At 41.6% G+C, this 21,625-nt stretch overlaps 1 protein-coding gene across 4 annotated transcripts in view; it reads right to left on the bottom strand.

The window, feature by feature from the left end:
• The window catches only part of NEDD4 (NEDD4 E3 ubiquitin protein ligase), a 125,362-nt gene that overhangs the window by 83,170 nt on the left and 20,567 nt on the right, over window positions 1-21,625 (bottom strand). Inside the window, exons 2-5 of one of the 4 annotated variants that reach the window (XM_007056375.4) lie at window positions 16,270-16,343; window positions 7,976-8,054; window positions 7,170-7,208; window positions 326-379 (exon numbers count right to left, since the gene is read on the bottom strand). In XM_007056375.4, the coding sequence (XP_007056437.1) occupies window positions 326-379; window positions 7,170-7,208; window positions 7,976-8,054; window positions 16,270-16,343 (246 nt within the window). The remainder of the gene's footprint in view (window positions 1-325; window positions 380-7,169; window positions 7,209-7,975; window positions 8,055-16,269; window positions 16,344-21,625) is intronic. The other 3 variants (XM_037910170.1, XM_027818800.3, XM_043523440.1) reach the window with 3 other exon arrangements.

Genomic DNA, 21,625 nt, shown 5'->3' with positions numbered 1-21,625 from the left:
GTTACCATAACCCAAATTAAATTTCTCTAACATTTACAACCACTCAAACTATAAAGGTAATCAATCACCTGAAAGACTAATGCATGAAAACATTTTGAACAAGCAGATATTATATCTAAGACACTGGATTCCAAAATTTGTAATACAGAAGAACTACAGAAAGTAGTGACTTCAAACAAGAAAAGATGAGCTGTCAGATTTAGTCATACATTTGACATTTATCAAAATGAATTTCTTTATGGAGCTGCCTTTTTAATACATGTCCATCTAAACTTGATTTCATGCTCGTCTTCAAGAACAAATATTCTAATATATAATGACCTACCAAACGGTTTTCATCAAATACTTCAAAAAGAAGCCTGTGCTGCTGAGGATTAACCTAGGAAAGAGGAAGAGATTAACAGTTATTAGTCAGTCAAGATATTTGGAAAGTTGCAGTATTTATTTTTTGCTAAGCAAATATTCTAAAAGTTCAAATTAATTTAGAAATAATTAAGATTAGTATCAATGCTGACACAAACCTTGTGCACTTTATAGATTCACAGAATTTAAAACCAGAAGGGAGCCTTAGATCATGTAATCTGACCTCCTGTATATTACAGGCCAAAATATTTCACTGTTATTCTTGTATTGACCCCAATAACTTGTGTTTCACTAAAGAATATCCTCCAGAAAGACTCCAGTCTTGATTTGATGACAAGGAATAGAGAATCCAACACTGCCCCTAGCAGTTTGTTCCAATGGTTATTATTCATCTCTGTTAAAAATTGTGCCTAAATTTCTAATTTCATTTTGTCTGGCATCAGCCAGACATTGGTTTTTGATAGCGCTCTTTACTGTGTTTAAAGACAACGATTGACAGTCCTACACAATTAAGTTCACTACAGAACATTTGAGACTGAACAGTCATTGTTCTAAAGAGATCTTTTGACAAGCTGTTACTAACAGCTACAAAGTTCTAAGTCAAAACAGAAAGAAGTGCTTGAGTGGAGATGTGACGCAACTCAGAAAGGCAAATGAATCCTTACAAGAATGGAGCATATTTTACACTTCACTTTATTCCATATACGGTTGCCTGCTTTCATCCACAGCAAAACAAATGCTGCAGGAACCAAGGTGCTCAAAGAATTTTAACATATTTGATGGAAGTGTCACAACTTTAAGTTTTTGAACCGAAAAAAAAAGTGGCCTGCCACGACCTGGAGTACACTCATCCCGGTATCTGTATAAACACCCTTGTACGAGGTAATATCCTTCCTATCTGTATAAATAACCTTGTATATCTGAAATATTTACAACAGTTATAGAAAACCTAGCATTTCTCTGGTTCTTTCTTAAAGATCTGCCTGCATAGATCCGTATTTCAGATTATGAGCAAACCTTGGATATGCAAGCTTCGTACTTTCTAGACAGCAATGTTCATTAATATATAATTTTCCCCTACACACTAATTGTCCAGATAAGATGCAAAGATGTGCAATAAAACTATTTTCATCAGAAAATTTCCAATCACTTCTGCTGTCAAGTAGTCCAAAACTTAAGGAGGTGAACCTGAGGAATCTTATTTTAATTTGATATTGGTTGGTGCTGTAACAAAGAAAAAGGAATCCTGACGCATATGCTATGGGACCATCCAACAGCAGTGGAAAGAGGTGAACACAAGCATTAAAATAGTATTTGACTTCAATAGCCAAACCTCTGCCAAAATTTACCTGCTAGTTGGGTTTACTCTGTCACAAAAATACTTTGGTTCCTGAGGGCAACAATGATCATCAAGCACATGATTTTACCAAAGTGGAAGAGTAGCTTTGTGCCCAGAACAGAACAGTGGTATTTGGAACTATATGACTAATCAGCCAAAGAAAGAATAGCCAACTGCTGTAGAGAGCAATTATATGAATTGAAAGATATTTGGATCGTGTTTCTAGACAGTAGATAAAAAATAACCTTGAGATACTCAAAGAATGCTATCTAATCCATTCTCTCCCTTTCCTCTCTTTATTTCTCCTTATTCATTTAGGTCTTTACTTTATTACTGTGACTCCCATCCTCCTATCGTGTTATGTCTGGTCTTGAAGCTTTAACAAGTTGTAAAATTGCAGAATTCTTTTGGAAATCCTGCAGTTTGTGCAATTTTCGGAACATATACAGTCATTAAACCTTTTGTGTTTTTCATTATCTGTGTCTTTATAAAAACTGACAAAAAAGATAGCAAGATGGCTTTCCTTAACCTGCTGTATCACATAGCAGCTAAATCCAGCAAATAATACTCCATGAAGGTACAGTATGGCCATAAATCCAGGTAGCAGCATTCTCTCTATGTAGATATTTAAAACATTCAGTAGAGGATGCCTTAGATGTGGAGCAACATGCTCATCTCCTTTTTGGTATCTGGATCCTTGCTAACCAACAACAGTGATGGAGAGTCAGATCCACTTTGACAGAAGTGAAATTAGCCCAAAAGTGGGTATTTTGTAGTGATTTTGTCCACGCTCAACACAGTAACATCTGGTATTGTAACTCCATGCACCTTTTGATTGAACTGGCTACTGCGACACACTTTAGCAAAATGTCCAATCTTTTTGCAATGATTGCACTGAGCTACTTTTGCCGGACATCCTGTGTAGCTTGCAAGGTGTTGTGGGGATCCACAGCAAAAACATGCTTTTACTGTATTTTGAATTTGCTGATTTGGTGGTTTTTCATTAGTTTTCTTCTTGCAATTGTGTGTCTGCAGTGGTAGTGAACTTTTCTGCAAAGGAGTCACAGCCTGGACCGTGCCTCCTGTATCCATGCTCATTATTTTGGCTTCAGCTGTAGCTGACTCAATCTGAGTAGCAATGGTTATTGCTTTTTCTAGTGTAAGTTGTGGTTCTAGAAGTAAGCGCTCTCTTACATGAAGTATGGTTGTTTTCTCAATGAGCTGGTCTCTGATCATTTCATCTGCCATATTCCCAAAGTCACAAATTACAATCAATCAGACTCCTCAAGGAAGCAATACACTGCATTATAGTTTCCCCTGGTTTCTGCTCACGCTGGCAAAATCTGTAGCGATTAGCTACTACATTTACTTTTGGGCAGAAATTAGCAACCCCTAGTGTAGCATATGAGGGTAACTGATTTTCAAAATGGTTTAGCCCCATGAGGTAAATAACCCAGCCTCCCTAGGTAGTGAATAAGGCTTGTGGTAAAACACCGTAGGTTAGAGGATTGATTTAATTAAAATTAGAAGCCACTATTGGGAGAAGTTTACATTGGGTCAAAGATCTTCCTTATCTTATAAGGACACAGCATAGAGTGTGTCACTGTGGATCATCCATTAGTTCCTCTAGATTGTAAACTCACCTAGTTGATTCACCACCAGGAATGCCCTCTTTTTCAATATATGGAGCTATTACCAGAATTTCCTTGCACGATCAGTTTGAAAAGCAGCATGTCCCAGGATGGAGACTGCTCTTGAATAGGAGGTAAAACATAAACCAAGCTCTTTAAGTAGGAGGAAAGAATACAAGTGCCATGAGCCAATGTACTACAGAAAAACAAAACTTTCAGAGGTAAGGGGAAGATCCAATAGTCCAGAACAAATGGAACAGAAGACTGGTGAAGGTGAAATCCAGTCTTTCCCAGATGGAGAAGCAGTTTCACTTCAGAATAAGTTTCTAGCACACCATTAAATTAGGCTTGAATAAACATTGGAGAGGATGAGTCATTACACTAACTAAAATCTATTTCCCCATGCTAATTTGGCCCCCTACTGTTACTCAGACCCTCTTGTCAACCGTTTGAAATGGGACATCCTGATTATCACAACAAAAAAGTTTTTTCCTCCTGATAATAGCCCACCTCAATCGATTGGTTTGTTAGAGTTGGTATGGCAACCCCCATTTTTTCATGTTCTGTGTGTGTGCATGTATATCTATCTATCTCCCTACTGTATTCACTGCATGCATCTGATGAAGTGGGCTTTAGCCCATGAAAGCTTATGCTCAAATAAATTTGTTAGTCTCTAAGGTGCCACAAGTACTCCTCATTCTTTCTTGCAGAAGATTCCTTGCTCTGGAAAAATTCAAAGAACTCTCTTGCAGAACAATAAAGAACACATTCATCCAGCAAGCACACAGGCTGTCAGACTGGACCTCAAGTTGAGTGGTAGAACCGGACCTCGATTCTGAGACAAAGAAATCCAGTAGGTTGGGCACAAGGGCTTGAAAATCCACTACTACATCCATAAATCAGTGTATTGGAACTGATGAGGCAAGGCTGGGGCTATGATCAAACCCTGGTTCCACCATCTCTCACTTTTAAACCAGAGGATAAAGGAGATGGACTCCTTTATGAATTGGCTCTTATCAGGCAGTCATCAAGGTAGGAGGGCCATTACTACTGCTAGACTTTTCTGTGAGCTCTCATGGTGCTGTAGAGTGCCCAAACTAGTTAGGTCATTCCCCCACACTGACTCAGAGATACTTTTGACTATCCAGGTGAAACAGCACAGAAGTAACAATGAAACTATCATATTGGATCAGTAGTGCAGTCCATTTAATTTACTGCCCTGTCCCCAGCAGGAGCCAGTACCATGTATTTCAGAGAAAGGTGCAAGAAACCCTGTACTTGCCAGATAACTTGGGGGCAGGTTAAGTTTTCTTGTAATCCTTCCCCACGATCCAATAGTTAAAGTTTGGCTTCTAAATCCTGGTGCTTCAGGGTATATCCCTGTCAAGACTATTACTATAAGACTGTATATTTGCAATGCATTTAAGACCATTCTTTTTTAGAACTCCTGCAAGGCTCTTGACCTCTGATATTCTATGGAAATCAGTTCTACAGTCTAATTTTAGATTGTGAGAAAAACCGTAAAGTTAGTTTTGAATCTCTCACCTTTCAACTTCATCGATGTACCCTTGTTCTTGTGTTACAGCAAAAAGTGACCAGAAGTTCCTAGTCTACCTTTGTTATACCCATTCATTACTGCGTCTGCTTTTGGGTCCACACTTAATCATCTCTGCTCTGAGTTTTTCATTTCTTTAATTCCTCTCAATTCCATCTAATTCTGCTATGTTTTTGAGATGCAGCAGTCAGAACTCACAGTATTCTAAGCGAGGGCATACTATTGATTTATAAGGTCATTATATTCTCTACCTTGATCTTTATACATCTTAACGTTCTATTTTCTTTGACTGCTGCTGCACATTGAACAAAGGTATTCACTGTTCTAGTCAGTGATGCTCAGGTCTTTTTTCCTTAGGCAAACTGAATTTAGTATCCAGTAACACATACAAGTAATTTAAATTACTCCTTCCAATGTGCATTACTGTGCACGAAGGCGCACAATTTCATTTGGCACCTTGCCTGATTACATCTCTGAAAACTCCGCTCTTTAGTCTTGACTAACCCCAAGCAGATGTGTTATCTGAAAGTTATCACCCAACTGCGCTCCCCTTTTCCAAAACAGAAAATCCAGTCGGAAAATGGAGACTTGTCGCACCACTGTTAACTTATTCCAATGGTATCCTGTCTTGACCAGTTACTGACCCTTGACTATTAATATACTTCTCACTCCATGACTACTTAGTTTCTTTAGTAATCTCTTGTAAGGGTCATCAAGAGGCCTTTTGCAGGTCCAAATAAATGTCAATTGTTCTCCTTTATCCACTAGTTTGACATTTTAAACAAATTCTAAAAAAAAGGTTAGTGAGGTCCAGTTTTTCCTGTGTAGAAGCTGTGCTGGTTAGTCCTAGAAGATAATGATCTTGTATGCCTTCTATATTTTAGTTATTATTTCAACTAATATACCATGTACATGAGTCCGCTTACTGGTCTCTTAACTCTCAAGATTATTCCAAGCACTTTATTTCAAAGATACACATATGACAGTTGCAACCCTCCCATCCTCTAGTACAGTAGTCTGTTCTAACAAGGCTGCACATTTTTGCAAGCAGCTAATTCTTAAATTATTTCAGAAGTCTTGGAGATAGGTCACAAGGTCCAGGTGGCATGATGCTTATTATGTAATCAATTTATTCCAGCACCTCTTCTTTTGACACATCAATCTCTAATAGTCCCTCAACAACTCTCCTGCTCTAGTAAAGAGCTCACCTCAAAACAGTTTCTCAGCAACATCCTTATTTTCCTAGATTCTTACCTTTTGGTGGCCCAGTGGGTCCACCAGCTCCCTCAAAAGCCTCATTCTGAAATGCTTACAGAATCTCTTATTTGTATTTATATTTTTAGCTATTTACTCTGCAATATCTGCCTTGGATCTCTTAATTTCCTTCTTACGTACGGCCTCATGAAATGGTATCCTGAAGAGAGGATGGGGAAAGGCATGGCATGGAGCAAAAATGGATTGAGTACCCTTTTCTTACGGTCTACAGGACCTAATGACTTCTGTTTCGCTGCTTCCTCCCCACTCCCAATACTCAGCAAGCACATCTTTCTGCATTTTTCTCTAGAAACTTTACCAATATAACTCTGTACAAGTAACCACAAATTCAGTAGTTACATACTTTGTTTAAAGCTGATGGCTCAGTTATCAAGCTTATATATCCATGTTTTTCCAGGTGTTACCACTGCTACCAGATCAATATAAAAAGACTAATATGACTAAGCAACTCTTATCAATATTTTGCTTTGAATTATCTAATTTACTTTGAAATAGATGTATCTTTTTAAATCCTGAATTGGAGTCCAAGTTAGGAGGAGAGTTAAGCAGAAAATGTTAAGTTGTTGCATGCCCTCTAGAGGCTGGTTTGGTGCACGTAAAAAGGATTAATAAGCCCTTTAAAAAAAAAAGTTAAAGGTTAGATCTAACCCCCACCAAAAGTAATGCAGCTGGAGAACTACATAGTTAGGAACAGCAGCCTATTCAGTGTTTCAGAATATTAAAATTTCTCCTTCAACTAAAAATCAGCGCTTAATAACCCACCTCAAACAGATACATCAGAAACAGACTAACTGGTTCTGTAGATATGAGCTTTTTCCCCCCCTCATTCTGTAAATTTCTACCCCACCACAAAGAAAATTCGCTACAAGATGGTATTTTGCACTACAACACAGCAAGTTGTGCAAGTATTTGTTTTAGTAGTATTAAGTGCATATTAGTAGCAAATATCTTGCATATTACATTAAAGAAGGTAAAAATATGTAATCAAACTAATAAAGGCACTTACTCTAAACAAGAACTCTTCATTCCACTTTGGATTCAAGGTCTACAGATAAAGAGACAACATTTTGATTATACATAGTGTTCTGTACTATTGTCTTGCTTGAAGATCTGCATCTATTTCAGTTGATGTGACACTCTCTTAAGCATAAATACGTTTTTAATGTTGCTAGTTAAGATACAAACAGTCAGAGGACAAAAACCAGGCCTCATGCTCTCCTCCAGTGTAGTGCAGAAGGGAGCCAACTCACACAAATATTGCTAGATTCTGGCCGGTGCACACGGAAAAGGCGCAGAAAGAATGCCACTGTGGCAGTTATGGAGTGCATGTTAAGTTGGGGAACAGTGATTCTGTTGCATGCTCTCCTCCAAATCCAACTCATTTTGTAGTTGTTAGTGGCCTTGAGGTTAGTGAGCTAAAAAAATAACTTCTACTTGTCCCTCTATGTGTCTTAGAGAGACCAATAGCAGCATGGCTCTTCAGTGAGCTATGCTAGAGATGGAGGAAGGGAGAGAAAAGGTGAAGGCCCCATGATGGAACCAGGCCTTCCCATGAATGGCCTACTTTTGAGACTACACACCCCTTTTCCATTCCCTGCCATTAAGAAATGCATTGAAATGAGAATTCCACAGCAATGCCACAGCTAAGTTGCAGAACTAACAGTGTAAATTATAGCATGTTCCCTTCCTTAGATTCCCCCAACTCTTACCCCCAAAGAGGTAGGGGGGAATGCAGTCCTATTTATTCCAATCTGAGCTTTCTGCCTGGATTCTTGATAAAATAAGGAAGAAAAAAAAGGAGATAAGTCTAACCTTTTTCATAGTTTTTGTTTGAACACTGGTAAAGATTCCATTCACTGGCTCATACACTGTCACCTTCACATAAGGATCACTGGAAAAAAAGGGCTGAAGTTAAAAAAATAAATCTCCAACAGTTGTCAGTGTTATTCTTAGTTTTTAAAATGTTTAAATGAACAAGAGTTGTGAAGATTCTTACATTTCAAGGCCAGAAGGGACTACTGTGATCATTAGTCTGACCACCTGTAGAACACAGTCCAAAGAACTTAATCAAAGCAATTCCTTTTTAAACTAGACCATAGGCTTTAAAAAACATCCTATCTTGATTTAAAGATAGACAGTGAGAGAATCCATCAGATCCTAAATTGCTCCAATAATTACCTCTACTGTTAAAAATGTACAGTTTATTTCCAGTCAAAATTTACCAAGCTTCAACCTCCAGTCATACCCTTATCTGCTAAAGAGCCCATTATGAAATAACTGTTCCCCATATAGGTAATTATAGACAGTGATGAAGTCACCCCTTAATCTTTTCTTTGTTACCTTGCAGAGCTCTGTCTGTTCAGTTTATGTTTACTAATCCTTTAACTCTTGTGGTTCTTCTCAAAACCCTCAGTTTATCAATATTCTTGAATTGCTGACCACTAAAACTGGGAACATGGTGTCACAGTAGCTGTCACACTAGTGCCAAATACAGAGATAAAATAACCTCTCCCCTCATACTTGAGATACCCATTTATGCATCTAAGGATCCCATTAGCCCCTTTGACCAGTATCTCACTGAGAGACCATGTTCAGCTGATTATCCACCATGACTCCCAAATCTTTTTTGGAGTGCTTTCCCAGGATAGTTCCCCATCCTGTAAATATGGCCTATATTCTTTGTTTCTAGATGTATGCATTTACATTTAGCCATATTAAAATGCATTTTGCTTGCTTGCACCACGCTGACCACTCAATCCAGATCGCTCTGTATCAGTGACCTCTCCTCCTCACTATTTACACCACCCCAATTTATGTCATCTGCAAACTATCAGCTATTTTGTGTTTTCTTCCAGGTCATTGATAAAAGCGTTACATAGTGTAGGGTCAAGAACGAATCCCTGTGGGACCCCACTAAAACCACCCCTTCTCCATGATTTTCTGTTTACAATTACATAGAGACCTATCAGTTAGCCACCTTTTAACCCATTTAATGTGTGCCTTGTTAATCTTGAATAGCTCTGTTTTTTTAAAATCAAAATATGCAATACTGTGTCAAATGCCTTACAGAAGTCTAAATATATTACATCATCACTATTACCTTTATCAACCAAGCTTAAAACTTCATAACGAGATATCAGTTTGACAGGATCTATTTTCCATAAACACTTAAGTGGTATTAATTATACTGCCCTCCTTTAATACTCAATTAACAAAATCCTGTATCAACCACTCCATTATCTTGGCTGGAATCAATGTCAGACTGACAGGCCTATAAGCAAACACATCATCCTGTTTACCCTTTTTAAATATTGGCACATTGTGGAAGTTCCAGAGGAACTTAAGAAAGCTAGTGTTCCAAGATTTATTTAAAATCAACATTAATGGTACAGTACTCAGCCAGCTCTTTAAAAACTCTTAGATTCAAGTTATTCAGACCTGCTGATTCAAGAAGTCTAACATTCTCTTGAGATACTGATGAAATGGAAAGTGTTATACGATCTGATTACTTTTCCCTACCCCCCAAATACAGACCAGAAATATTTATTGAATACCTCTGCCTTTTCTCCATTATCAATGCTAATTCTACCACCTCCATCTAGTAATGGTCCAACACCATTACTAGGATTCTTTTTATTCCTTATCTACTTAATTGTCTATTAGCTTTTAAACAACAAAGCTCTGCCTACACTAGATAATTCTAGACAATTAATTTAAGCACATCTGATTAAATGTGTCCATACTAGTCATCCTGTTTCACATTCTGCACATCATTGTAGTTTTGCCCGTGTTCACATTTGCACTGTTCTAAACCATTTCAGCAGAGACTTCTGGAACCTCTCAGAATCTCTCAGTTTCCATCAAACTTCTCAGAAACAGTGACTTCCTGTACATTTAAAAAAAAAAAACCCACTAATTTACTATAGGTCAAGATTGGATTACCTAACTGTGCAATGGGACTGTTTTCAGTGCCATGTATTTAAGTGCAACCCATTGTTCAGTGAGGTTTATGCATTCATTCTGTAAAGGATTGACAGAGGATACCTATCAGTTAAGCCTCTCAGCTAGAGAGTATGGCTCTTCAACTATAGCTGTAGAAATTCAGGCTTTCAGCTCTGGAAGTCCCTGGCTCAGTCTGTGGTGTTGGTCAAGCTGGAGAACATCACATTAGCTAATATTTGTAAGCCAGCCCGAGCACCGGCAGAGATGATAGAAAATGGGCCAAACTGCTTAGAAAAATACATGTGTGTCATGAAGACACAACCTGTGAAATTAGTAGCATCTCAAAGGAACAGGTACTTAAGAATAACAAACTTCATATGTAAAAGTTATCCCAATGAGCCAGGTATGCAAGCTCAGTATTTTTTTTTTTTAAACAAAATCTTGACAAACTAGTTAAGTTACTGTATCAGAGTGGTAGCTGTATTAGTCTGGATCTGTAAAAGCAGCAAAGAGTCCTGTGGCACCTTATAGAAGAACAGACATATTGGAGCATAAACTTTTGTGGGTGAATGTCCATTTCGTTGGATGCATGTAGTGGAAATTTCTAGAGGCAGGTATAAATATGCAAGCAAGGATCAGGCTAGGGATAACGAGGTTAGTTCAATCAGGGAGGATGAGGCCCTCTTCTAGCAGTTGAGGTGTGAACACCAAGGGAGAAGAAAGTGCTTTTGTAGTTGGCTAGCCATTCACAGTCTTTGTCCATTCACATGGACTCCTTCCGAGGGCCGAAATGACAGTCTGGACCTATACACAGAATACTTCCGCCGACGTGCACAGGCAGAAATTGTGGAAAAACGACATCGCTTGCCTCATAACTTAAGTCGGGCAGAATGCAATGCCATCCACGGCCTCAGAAACAACCCTGACACTATAATCAAAGAGGTTGATAAAGGAGGTGCTGTTGTCATCATGAACAGGTCTGACTACCAAAAGGAGGTTGCCAGACAACTCTCCAATACCAAATTCTACAGGCCACTTTCCTCAGATCCCACTGAGGAATACACTAAGAAACTGCACCATCTACTCAGGACACTCCCTACACTAACACAGGAACAAATCAACATACCCTTAGAGCCCCGACCGGGATTATTCTATCTACTACCCAAGATCCACAAACCCGGAAATCCTGGACACCTCAACATCTTGGGCATTGGCACTCTCACTCAAGGACTGTCCGGATATGTGGACTCTCTACTCAGACCCTATGCCACCAGCACTCCCAGCTATCTCCGTGACACCACTGATTTCCTGAGAAAACTACAATGCATTGGTGATCTTCCAGAAAACACCATCCTAGCCACCATAAATGTAGAGGCTCTCTACATGAACATCCCACACACAGATGGAACACAAGTTGTCAGGAACAGTATCCCTGATGATGCCACAGCACAACTGGTTGCTGAGCTCTGTGACTTTATCCTCTTGCACAATTATTTCAAATTTGGTGACAACATATACCTCCAGACCAGTGGCACCGCTATGGGCACCCGCATGGCCCCACAACATGCCAACATTTTTATGCTGACCTGGAACGCTTCCTCAGCTCTTGTCCACGCCCCTTTTCTACCTATGCTACATTGATGACATCATCATCATCTGGACCCATGGGAAGGAAACCCTGGAAGAATTCCACCATGATTTCAACAGCTTCCACCCCACCATCAATCGCAGCCTGGACCAGTCCACATGGGACGTCCACTTCCTAGACTCCACGGTGCAAATAAGTGACAGTTACTTTAACACCACCCTATACAGAAAACCCACCAACCACTATGCCTACCTTCATGCCTCCAGCTCCCATCCCGGACACACCACACAATCCATTGTCTACAGCCAAGCGCTGAGGTACAACCGCATTTGCTCCAACCCCTCAGACAGAGATCAACACCTACAAGATCTTCACCAAGCATTCTCAAAACTATGATACCCGCATGAGGAAATAAGGAAACAGATCAGTAGAGCCAGACGTGTACCCAGAAGCCTCCTGCTGCAAGACAAGCCCAAGAAAGAAACCAACAGAACTCCACTGGCCATCACATATAGTCCTCAGCTAAAACCTCTCCAACGTATCATCAGTGATCTGCAACCCATCCTGGACAACGATCTCTCACTTTCACAGGCCTTGGGATGCAGGCCAGTCCTTGCCCACAGACAACCCACCAACCTGAAGCATATTCTCACCAGCAACTACACACCGCACCACAGTAACTCTAACTCAGGAACCAGTCCATGCAACAAACTTCGATGCCAACTCTGCCCACATATCTACACCAGCAACATTGTCACAGGACCTAACCAGATCAGCCACACTGTCACCGGTTCGTTCACCTGCACATCCACCAATGTAATATACACCATCATGTGCCAGCAATGCCCCTCTGCTATGTACATCGGCCAAACTGGACAGTCCCTACATAAAAGGACAAATGGACACAAATCAGATATTAGGAATGGCAATATACAAAAACCTGTAGGAGAACACTTCAATCTCCCTGGACACACAATAACAGATTTAAAGGTAGCCATCCTGCAGCAAAAAAACTTCAGGACCAGACTTCAAAGAGAAACTGCTGAGCTTCAGTTCATTTGCAAATTTGACACCATCAGCTCAGAATTAAACAAAGACTGTGAATGGCTAGCCAACTACAGAAGCAGTTTCTCCTTCCTTGGTGTTCACACCTCAACTGCTAGAAGAGGGCCTCATCCTCCCTAATTGAACTAACCTTGTTATCCCTAGCTTGATTCTTGCTTGCATATTTATACCTGCCTCTGGAAATTTCCACTACATACATCCGATGAAGGGGGTATTCACCCACAAAAGCTTATGCTCCAATATGTCTGTTCTTCTGTAAGGTGCCATAGGACTCTTTGCCGCTTTTAGTTAAGTTACTGATAGTTAACCACATGAAATGAGTCCTAGAAAACCTTTATAGGATACCAGATCATATTCCCCCTATCCTTTTATCCATATTCCACATGCGGAAGCACACTACTGGTGTTAGTTAAGCAAATTACAAGAGATCCTTTCCAAAAGGCATTGCTCTGATTAAGTAGCATCAGCTCTGAGGCACCAAACTAAATAGGAACTTTGAGTCCCATATTGAAGATCCAAAGATTTAACTCCCTGCTGTGATATCAGAAATTAATCTTACTAAAGGCGGCAATGGTTTCAGTTGCATCTACATTAGGCAACTTTACACCTTAAATTCAGTATCGGTGTTAGCAACTATGGAAGGTACAACCGAAAGGATTCAGACATTTAGTGTTAAAGGACACTTTCAAACAATTGGTATTTTTACTGTCAAGTCTTGTCAACACTACAGCTTCTACTGGCAATGATGCACTAAACTAATAGCAGATTAAGGCTATAGCAGTCACCCCACTCTGGGTTACACAAGTCCATTTAATAGTAGATAACCTATACTGAGGAGATGAAAACAAAAAAGTGGTTTTTGTTGTTGTTTGTTTTTACACAGAACCTATTTCCAAGTATAAGATCGGGCTCAAACGAAATACTGCTTCTTGATCCCCAAATGCTCCCTTCTTCCTAGCTAATACTTGGGTGCAATCAGGATAGAGTCTGATCTTAAAGGTCTTTGTATAGCACATCCACCATCTGATTACTTGAAACTGTTTTTTGTATGTCTACAGAAATGATCAACTGGAGTTATAATATTTTCACAGCTAACCAGCTGATTCGGTCTTAAAGTTGTAAAGTCAGAGTAACATTCTGATCTCACAGGTCTGGCTTTTCAGCAGGCTTCCTTGTACATCTTCCACATATGTGAGTGTGCTGAGTCCCTGTGCCATTGAGAGAATCAAGAGGCTGTTTCACAAGCTGAGAGAGATCTCAACTAAGGCTAGTTAACGTATAACAGCTCTTTGGACAAATGAACTTTTGTCTGCTCGAAGGAGAGATAGTAAAAAATAAGCCTTATACTTGCACAAGAGCCATTTTAATTCAACTACCTTGAACAAGGACTGAACTAGTCTGTTATACAAAGCCAAAATGCAATGCTATTTTAAACTGGTTTCTTCATGCTGGGTGAATGCTCAAGGAGTTTTGTTCAGATTTAGTAAGTATAAAAAGTTTTGGCATAAGAACAGTTTTGGCATTACAACAAAAGATGATGATTTCCAAATGAATATTTAAATTGTAATACAGAAAGCTATTTATTTATTTTTGAAGTACTGCCACCACCATATTTGAGGTTAACTATGGTTATATACAGAGAAGTAACAAGGTAAAGAGATTGTCTGACAACATTACAATACTCTGACTTCAGTTTAATGTCAGAAAAATACCATTACACATCGTGGTATCTTCCGTAAAGCCAGGCTTAGAATCATGGTGTTACTATACACGTGCCTGAGCAAGGGGCAAGGATATTAATACTAAAAACATAGCTATCCATGTTGAGTGGGCCTTCCTAAACTTCGAACTGTGCCACAGGAAAGGCCAGTTTTACTAAGAGTTATGTAGCACCAGTCTCCAACCCTACAGGGGATCCCTGCAAATTATTTCCATTAGTACAGGGGTTCTCAACCTTTTTCATTCTGAGCTCTCCCCCCTCCCGCAACATGCTATAAAAACTCCATGGCCACCTGTGACACAATAACTAGTTTTCTGCATAGAAAAACCAGGGCCAGCATTAGGGGCTGGCAAGCAGGGCAGTTGTCTGGGACCCCATGCTGCACGGGCCCCTGCAAAGCTACATTGCTCAGGCTTCAGCTTCAGCCCTGGGTTGCAGAGCTCAGGGGGCCCCCCCACCCCAGACTTGAGCCCCATGCAGTGGGGCTTTGGCCTTCTACCCTGGGGTACCAGCGAGTCTAATGCTGGCCCTGCTTAGTGGTCCCCCGAAACCTGCTCGCAGCCCCCAGGGGGCTCCAGACCCCTGGTTGAGAACTACTGCATTAGTAGACAGTCTGGTCCTCACCAACTGAAAATGTTTTAAGTCAGTTTGACCATCCCCTGCCCTATACAGACTGCTAGTTTGATAGCTGTGTTAGCCGAGTGCTTCTCCCTTCTACAGTCACCCACATCTATTGAGCTGGTGGATTGTGTGCCATATTCTAGCTCAACGATCACCAACCGTTTGATCGTGATTGACTGGTCGATCCTAGAGGATCTCCCAGTCAGTGATCTCCAGCAGCATAGTAGGGCTGCTGCTAAGACAGGCTCCCTGCCTGCCCCGGCCCAAAGCTGTTCCCAAAGCCGGCCCAACGCTATTCCTAAGAGGGGAGGGGTGAGAGGAGGCACGGAGCCTGTCTTAGCAGCAGCCATGCTGCACCGCCAACCAGGAGCCGCTGGAATTAAGTGCTGCCTGGCAGAAGGCGACACCCCAACCCCCAGCCCTGAGCCCCCTCCTGGAGCCAGCACCCCAACCCCTTCCTGCACTCCAACGCTCTGCCCTAACCCGGAGCCCCCTCCTGCACCCAAAATCCCTCCAAGAGCTTGCACTCCTCATCTCCTCCTGTACCCCAAACCCCTGCCTCAGGCTCAGCCCAGAGCCCCCTCCCACCCTGCAAACCCCTCAACCCCAACCAAAGCCCAAACCCTCTCCCAAAGCCCAACCTCTACCCCAGCCTGGTGAAAGTTAGTGAGGGTGAGTGACTAAGGGATGATTGAGTGAGTGGAGCAAGGTAGATCCTGGGTTGCCCTTAAATTCAAAAAAGTAATCTTGGGCGTAAAAAGGTTGGAGATCACTGGTCTAGCTCCTACCAAGATTCAATGCAGGCGCTACTCCCAGCTGCTACGGCACAGATAAGAACAGTGATTACAGCATTCACAGCTAATATTTTGAGCTATTGTGATTTAGCTACAACCTTACCTGCAGAAAAATATGCATATGACATCTGACCAAGTAGACTCTTGGGCAAGACTGCAAGGAGTCTTCAGTTTGACAGCCTTATTAGAAAGGGGCAGAGACTGGATAATTAGCATATTTTGATTTTTTTTTTTTGGCGCAAGGAAGTTTAACAGGTCTTGAAGGTACATTGGTACTAGTTGGGATAGTAAACAGAGTATTATCCAATATTAGATTTCTGTGAAGAAAATGATGTACCATCAACTCTGCCTCTACAGACCAAGCATATACCCTTACCTGGCTCCTAAGATATCCTTTTTGGCCAGACCAATTCCAGCTATGATCTTCACCCTCACAATTCGTGTGTTTTCCTGAAATATAAAATAAAGTTTTCACCCTATTTATAGTTAGAGTCCATCCCAACCTCAATTTAAACTTTATTTTACCTTAGTTTAAAAACAAACAAACAAACAAACCTTTGGCATAACTGATTTCAGACTGAAAGCTAGTCTAATCCAGATACTATATTTTGATGGAAATCATCCTGAATTTCAGTAGCAAATTTGTTTTACTTGTATCCCTTACTAAATACTACCACTACTGATTCACACCATGCTAAAAACAGAGCTTAGTTAACTTGAATTGCCAATATCCCAAAGTTATCACGATATGTCCTCCAGATTACTCATTTCTTTCCTGGAAGACCAAAAGAATGAAAAGTCTGCTCAACAGGATGAATCAGTCAGTAAGGAAGGAAATTCCCAGAGACAGAGGACAACCGAAAGAATAAAGGATTGTTATACGCTGCAAATGGGTTTTTCATTTGTATATAAAAACCTCAACATTACTTCTGCAAAACGCTCTTTTATGGGGAACATGTTACTTCAAGTGGTAGGTAGTTAACCTAAAGATGGTTAACAGAGAGCAAAGCCAGATCTAGACTAGGAACTTTTGCCAGTAATATTGGTTAGGGGTGTGATTTAAAAAAAAAAAAAATTACATGTGTACTGGCAAAAGCCTTAACGTAGACAGTTAAACAGATCTGAGTGCTTTTGCCAGGATAGCTTATTTCATTCAGGGGGACTGGTATAAACTATATACTGGCAAAAGCACTCTTACTGATCTAAGTTGAGTCTATACCAGCAAACCTTTTTTATTGCAGACTAGACCTTAGTATCACTACAGTTTGGTTTGTTAAATTCTAGGTGTTCCTTCAGCAGGGGTGGAAATGATTGCTCATTATTCAGGGTAGAACAATAACAGCTTAATTTAGGAACTATATATTCAAAACAAAGTTGGCATGCTGTGAGGCTCTGTATATCAGAGCACAGGATGCCTTATCAAGTTTAATAGATTAGACCTCTTGGGATGACCTCGGAGACCGACACAACCAGGAATGCTAGAACTGTTCCAATGCCATTTTGGAAGGAGAAGGATTAACAATTCCCTGCTTTGATAATAGCTTTGTAAGGGACCAGTAGTTTGAGACCTCTCTGCTGGACCCACAGATGACTCGTGCCTCCCCATATGGGTGTGTGCGAGAGACAATCTAAAGGGGAGAACACGTGATTGCCCCATATGTCCCCTCTGCCCAGCAACATTACCCCCACCCTGCACCTAGCCCAGGTCCGCTGCCACTCTCCCCACCCAATGTTACCTGAGTGTGGGGGAAGGGGATTCTGTCCTTCTCCCGCTACGCCACGCCCTCCCGGCATGTTTGGCTGCTCTACCTGGCAGCCGTGCCCGGGCGGGCTGGACCTGCTTCTCATGCAGCTAAAGTGGCCACTCTGGGTCTCTGCTCTATGTGGTGCAGCAGCTCCCTGAAAGAGCCTGGCTGCAAAGGTGGTGGCGCCCCCCCTACTCTGCCTCTGCAGACAGGGGCCAAACAAGCTGGAAACATGCAAGAGGGAGGGGGCTCCAGCTCACTTGGCCCCTGTCCTGGGCAGCCAGGCTCAGGCAGGGGGATGCTGTTACATGGCTGGCAATCACGTGGTCGCCAAAAGCTTTGGTGGCATAAGATTGCCAACGATGACCATAAAATAGTGTGGATCGATATTCACTTTAAGGACCTAGCTAGAAATTGATCCAGGTGATGCTCAATCTGTAAGGGAGCTATGGCCCTTTGGGATTTGCCATGATGGAGTGCAAAAAAAATTTCCTTCCCACAACCTCAGATTGGGGAACAAGAGATTCCCCCCATTCCCAACTTCACAATGTTTAGAAAGTCACTTTGGGCTAATAACCTTGAAGAGATAATGCTCAAATGGTAGGTTGGTGTGCTCAGCACAGGGAAGAGGGCAAGGACATGTGGTGTGGGTTTTAACCAGGCCACAACTTTTATTAGTCAAATTATATCTATGGTTCCTGCTGGGGGACAGCCCACCAGTCACTCCCACCTCACTGATCCTTTGCCAATTCCCGAGGGTTCCCTCTGCAGCGCCAGCCAATCATCACACTAGGAGGGTCTCTGAGTGCCTCCACTCGCCCACTAGCATCCCTGCCTCTTTCAGGGGTTGAGGCAAGAGGGGACATAGACCCCCTCCCCCAGCCAGCACTGCCATCAAGTGCATTGGTGAGGTGGTCCCTTATGCTAGTGCCCCACCCCCTGGTTTGCATTTATTCCTAGGGGGTTAGTCACAATGCCCCCATTTTGAAAGGAGATGCCCAGCATGTTGCCTTTTTGGATCTGGAGCCTAAACCAGTAAGTTCCTGCACTGGGCACCTGCCAAAAGTTGTGACAATTAAATGACTCAATGGTCTAAACTGTGACCTCTGGGAGGGGGAGAATTCCAGCCCTTCGGTAGCCCAAAACCCCACCCTGAGGTTCTGCTACAAGGCAGGCAAGAAACCCAACCAGCATTGGCCAATCTGCTGGTATAGTGAAAAATTCCTTTCCAGCCCCAAAGCAGGCAACAATCACAGCCCACGGTGACCTAGATAAGAGAGGGAGGGTGGATAAACTATTGGAAATCAGCAAACAGGAAGTGGCTCTGAGCACGACTCTTATCATGGATCCAAATCTCATGCAAAATCCCTCAAGACCTTATGGTGCCAAATCTTGTGAGATCTCAAGCCTACCCCAGAAGTCCAGCTGGAGACTAGAAATCTTGCAGGACCCAGTCTATGCTGTCCTTTTGCCCTCTCCCATTTCATGAGCCACCAAAACAAACCCCTCACTAGGCTCGGGACCCTCTTTGCAAAGCTACAACTATAATATGCTATTTTTTGCCTCACCCCCAAGTCTGTTAAACATATTAGCTACAATAGATTTTGGTGCTTAACTCATTTCTATCATCATAAAAACAGAACAACCAGGTATTAGACTTGATAGTTTGTTGAATAGTTCAATGAGGGAGTCTTTAAAAAAAAAAAAAGCAGCAGAGTGTAATCAGTCAAAAGCTCATGACCTAATACTAGATTAACCTAGTAAATATACAAAGCTAAGTACAGCAGTCTGAATATACTAGACTGTTGGTATGAACAATGTACTCTTTATCAATAAAGCTTCAATATAAGAATTAACAAAGAATGAATGGCATTTCACATCATGCATATAACGTGAGTCTGAGTTTATGCAATAATTTGATAGGCTTAACAGAGACGAAATTCAACAAATTCCAGCATATACACAGCTTCTCAGAAAAGGAGATAAAGCTTGCACTGAAATTTTTTTTAAGTAGTTCAAGTATTTTTTATTCACCTGAATGACTAGGCCTGCACATTACCAGTCTTAACTTTAACACTGGGTGAAGATGCAGTCTCAGAAGATTCTGTAGACCAAAGAACTTTTGAAAGGCACAACCTGTGACAGCATTTTCAAAACTGGAGACCTATTGCAGTCTGCTACTTTGTGTGGTTAAAATGAAGTTTGGTTACCTAAAAACTTGGGTGCCAAACATAAAATGCACAAAGGGAATTTAGGCTCCTAATTTGTATTCAGGTTCCTAATGTCCATTGATTTCAATGGAAATTATGAGCTTAAGGGACTTTATGGATTCTGTCCCAAGAGCCAAAATTTATATACAGTACATACAGTTTAAACTTAAAAAAAAAAGGCATAGTAACACCATATCTGCACTGTTAAAACTGGAGGATTAGGCAGTAATAAACACCCACATTCTTCAAAAGCAGATCTGTTGGCCACAGGTAGAGTTCTGCATTAGTCACAACAAGAGACAAGGCAGGCAAGGTAATATCTTTTATTGCACCACTGTGGCCCCAGACCTGAAGAAGAGCTCCATGTGGCTCAAAAGCTTCTCTTTCTCACCCACAGAAATAGGCTCAATAAAAGATAGTAACTCACCCACCTTGTCTCTTTAAAGTCCTGGGACGGACATGGCTACAACTACACTGTATTAGTCATGACAAGTCAGTTGTCCATGATGGTTTCATCCAAGACCAACCTCTTCTGAAAATCTTCAGTAGTGGAAAGGAGTGAGAGAGAAGTCCATGATGTGGTAGGATCAAAGGCCGGGTCAACACTATTAAGTTAGGTCAACACAAATCCACTTGCATCAACTTAGTTATACATGTGGCTACACTTAAATTGGTCTCCCACCTGGTAAGCGGCCAGTTACAGTGAAGCAGTAACACCACATCTCAGAGCAGCACAGAGCCATGGTCATCCTAGTGAGGTCAACACAGCATGAGTAGACACTGCATTAGTGGTGTTGACTAACAGTCCTCTGGCATGAATTCCACAATTCCTCTCTCCCTGCAGTGATAATTCCAGTCACAATCTCCACTGCCCTGGAGTCCCAGAGGCTGGATGCCTGTTCTCCTACCACGACCTCCTTTCAGCTCCCCCCCACGTATATTTGAAATGCCTTTTCCTTATTGTCCACCTTGGTGAGCAGAACCAGCAGTTCACCTTTGTTGTTTGCATCCAATTGCTCAACTGACCATGCCAACTAAACGCACACAGAGAGCTATTAGATGTATTCCAGCTTGGAAGAGGGAAGTAGTACAGGATCTCCTTGGCCTGTGCGAAGAAGAGGCTGTGCAAGTACAGCTATGGCTCACTCACAGAAACAACAACTTTATGAGTAGATTGAGCAGGGGGATGCTGGCAATGGGGCATGACAGGGATCAGCAGCAATGCAGCATGAAAGTGAAGGAACTATGCTATGCATACCACAAAGCAAGAGAGAGCAACACAAGACCTGATGCTGTACTGCAGACCTGATGCTTTCACAATGAATTGCATGCCAAACTTAGCAGTCATCCCATTGGTACCCTGCAGATGACTGTTGATATTAGGGATGTAAAGCAGTCAGCGGTTAACCGGTAAGCATTACTCTTATCAATTAACCCAACCTCACTGTTAACCCCCAGCCCTTGGTGGCCCGCATCTGCAAGCCGACCTCAGGAGCGGCCCCCGGCCTGCGTCTGCTGGCCAGAGCAGCCCCAACCTCTTTCCATTTAAATCTGTTAACTGGTTAAACGATATCATTTTAATCTTTTAACCGATGAACTTTTAAAACAATATTTAAATCCCTAGTTGATGCCTGTAACAACGAACCTCCTCCTTGCTGTTCATGGCAGGGAGGAGAGGACAGTGGACTCAAAAAACGCTGAGAGCCTAGAACTATTTGAAACTCCAGAGGAGTCTAGCCAGTCCTGCCAGGAAAGCACAGATGAGCTCTGACAAAGG

The sequence above is a fragment of the Chelonia mydas genome, chromosome 10 (genome assembly GCF_015237465.2).
Source record: "Chelonia mydas isolate rCheMyd1 chromosome 10, rCheMyd1.pri.v2, whole genome shotgun sequence".
NCBI classification, from domain to species: domain Eukaryota; kingdom Metazoa; phylum Chordata; order Testudines; family Cheloniidae; genus Chelonia; species Chelonia mydas.
Note: the sequence above shows the minus strand (reverse complement) of the source record. Positions and strands in the feature narration are given on the sequence as shown.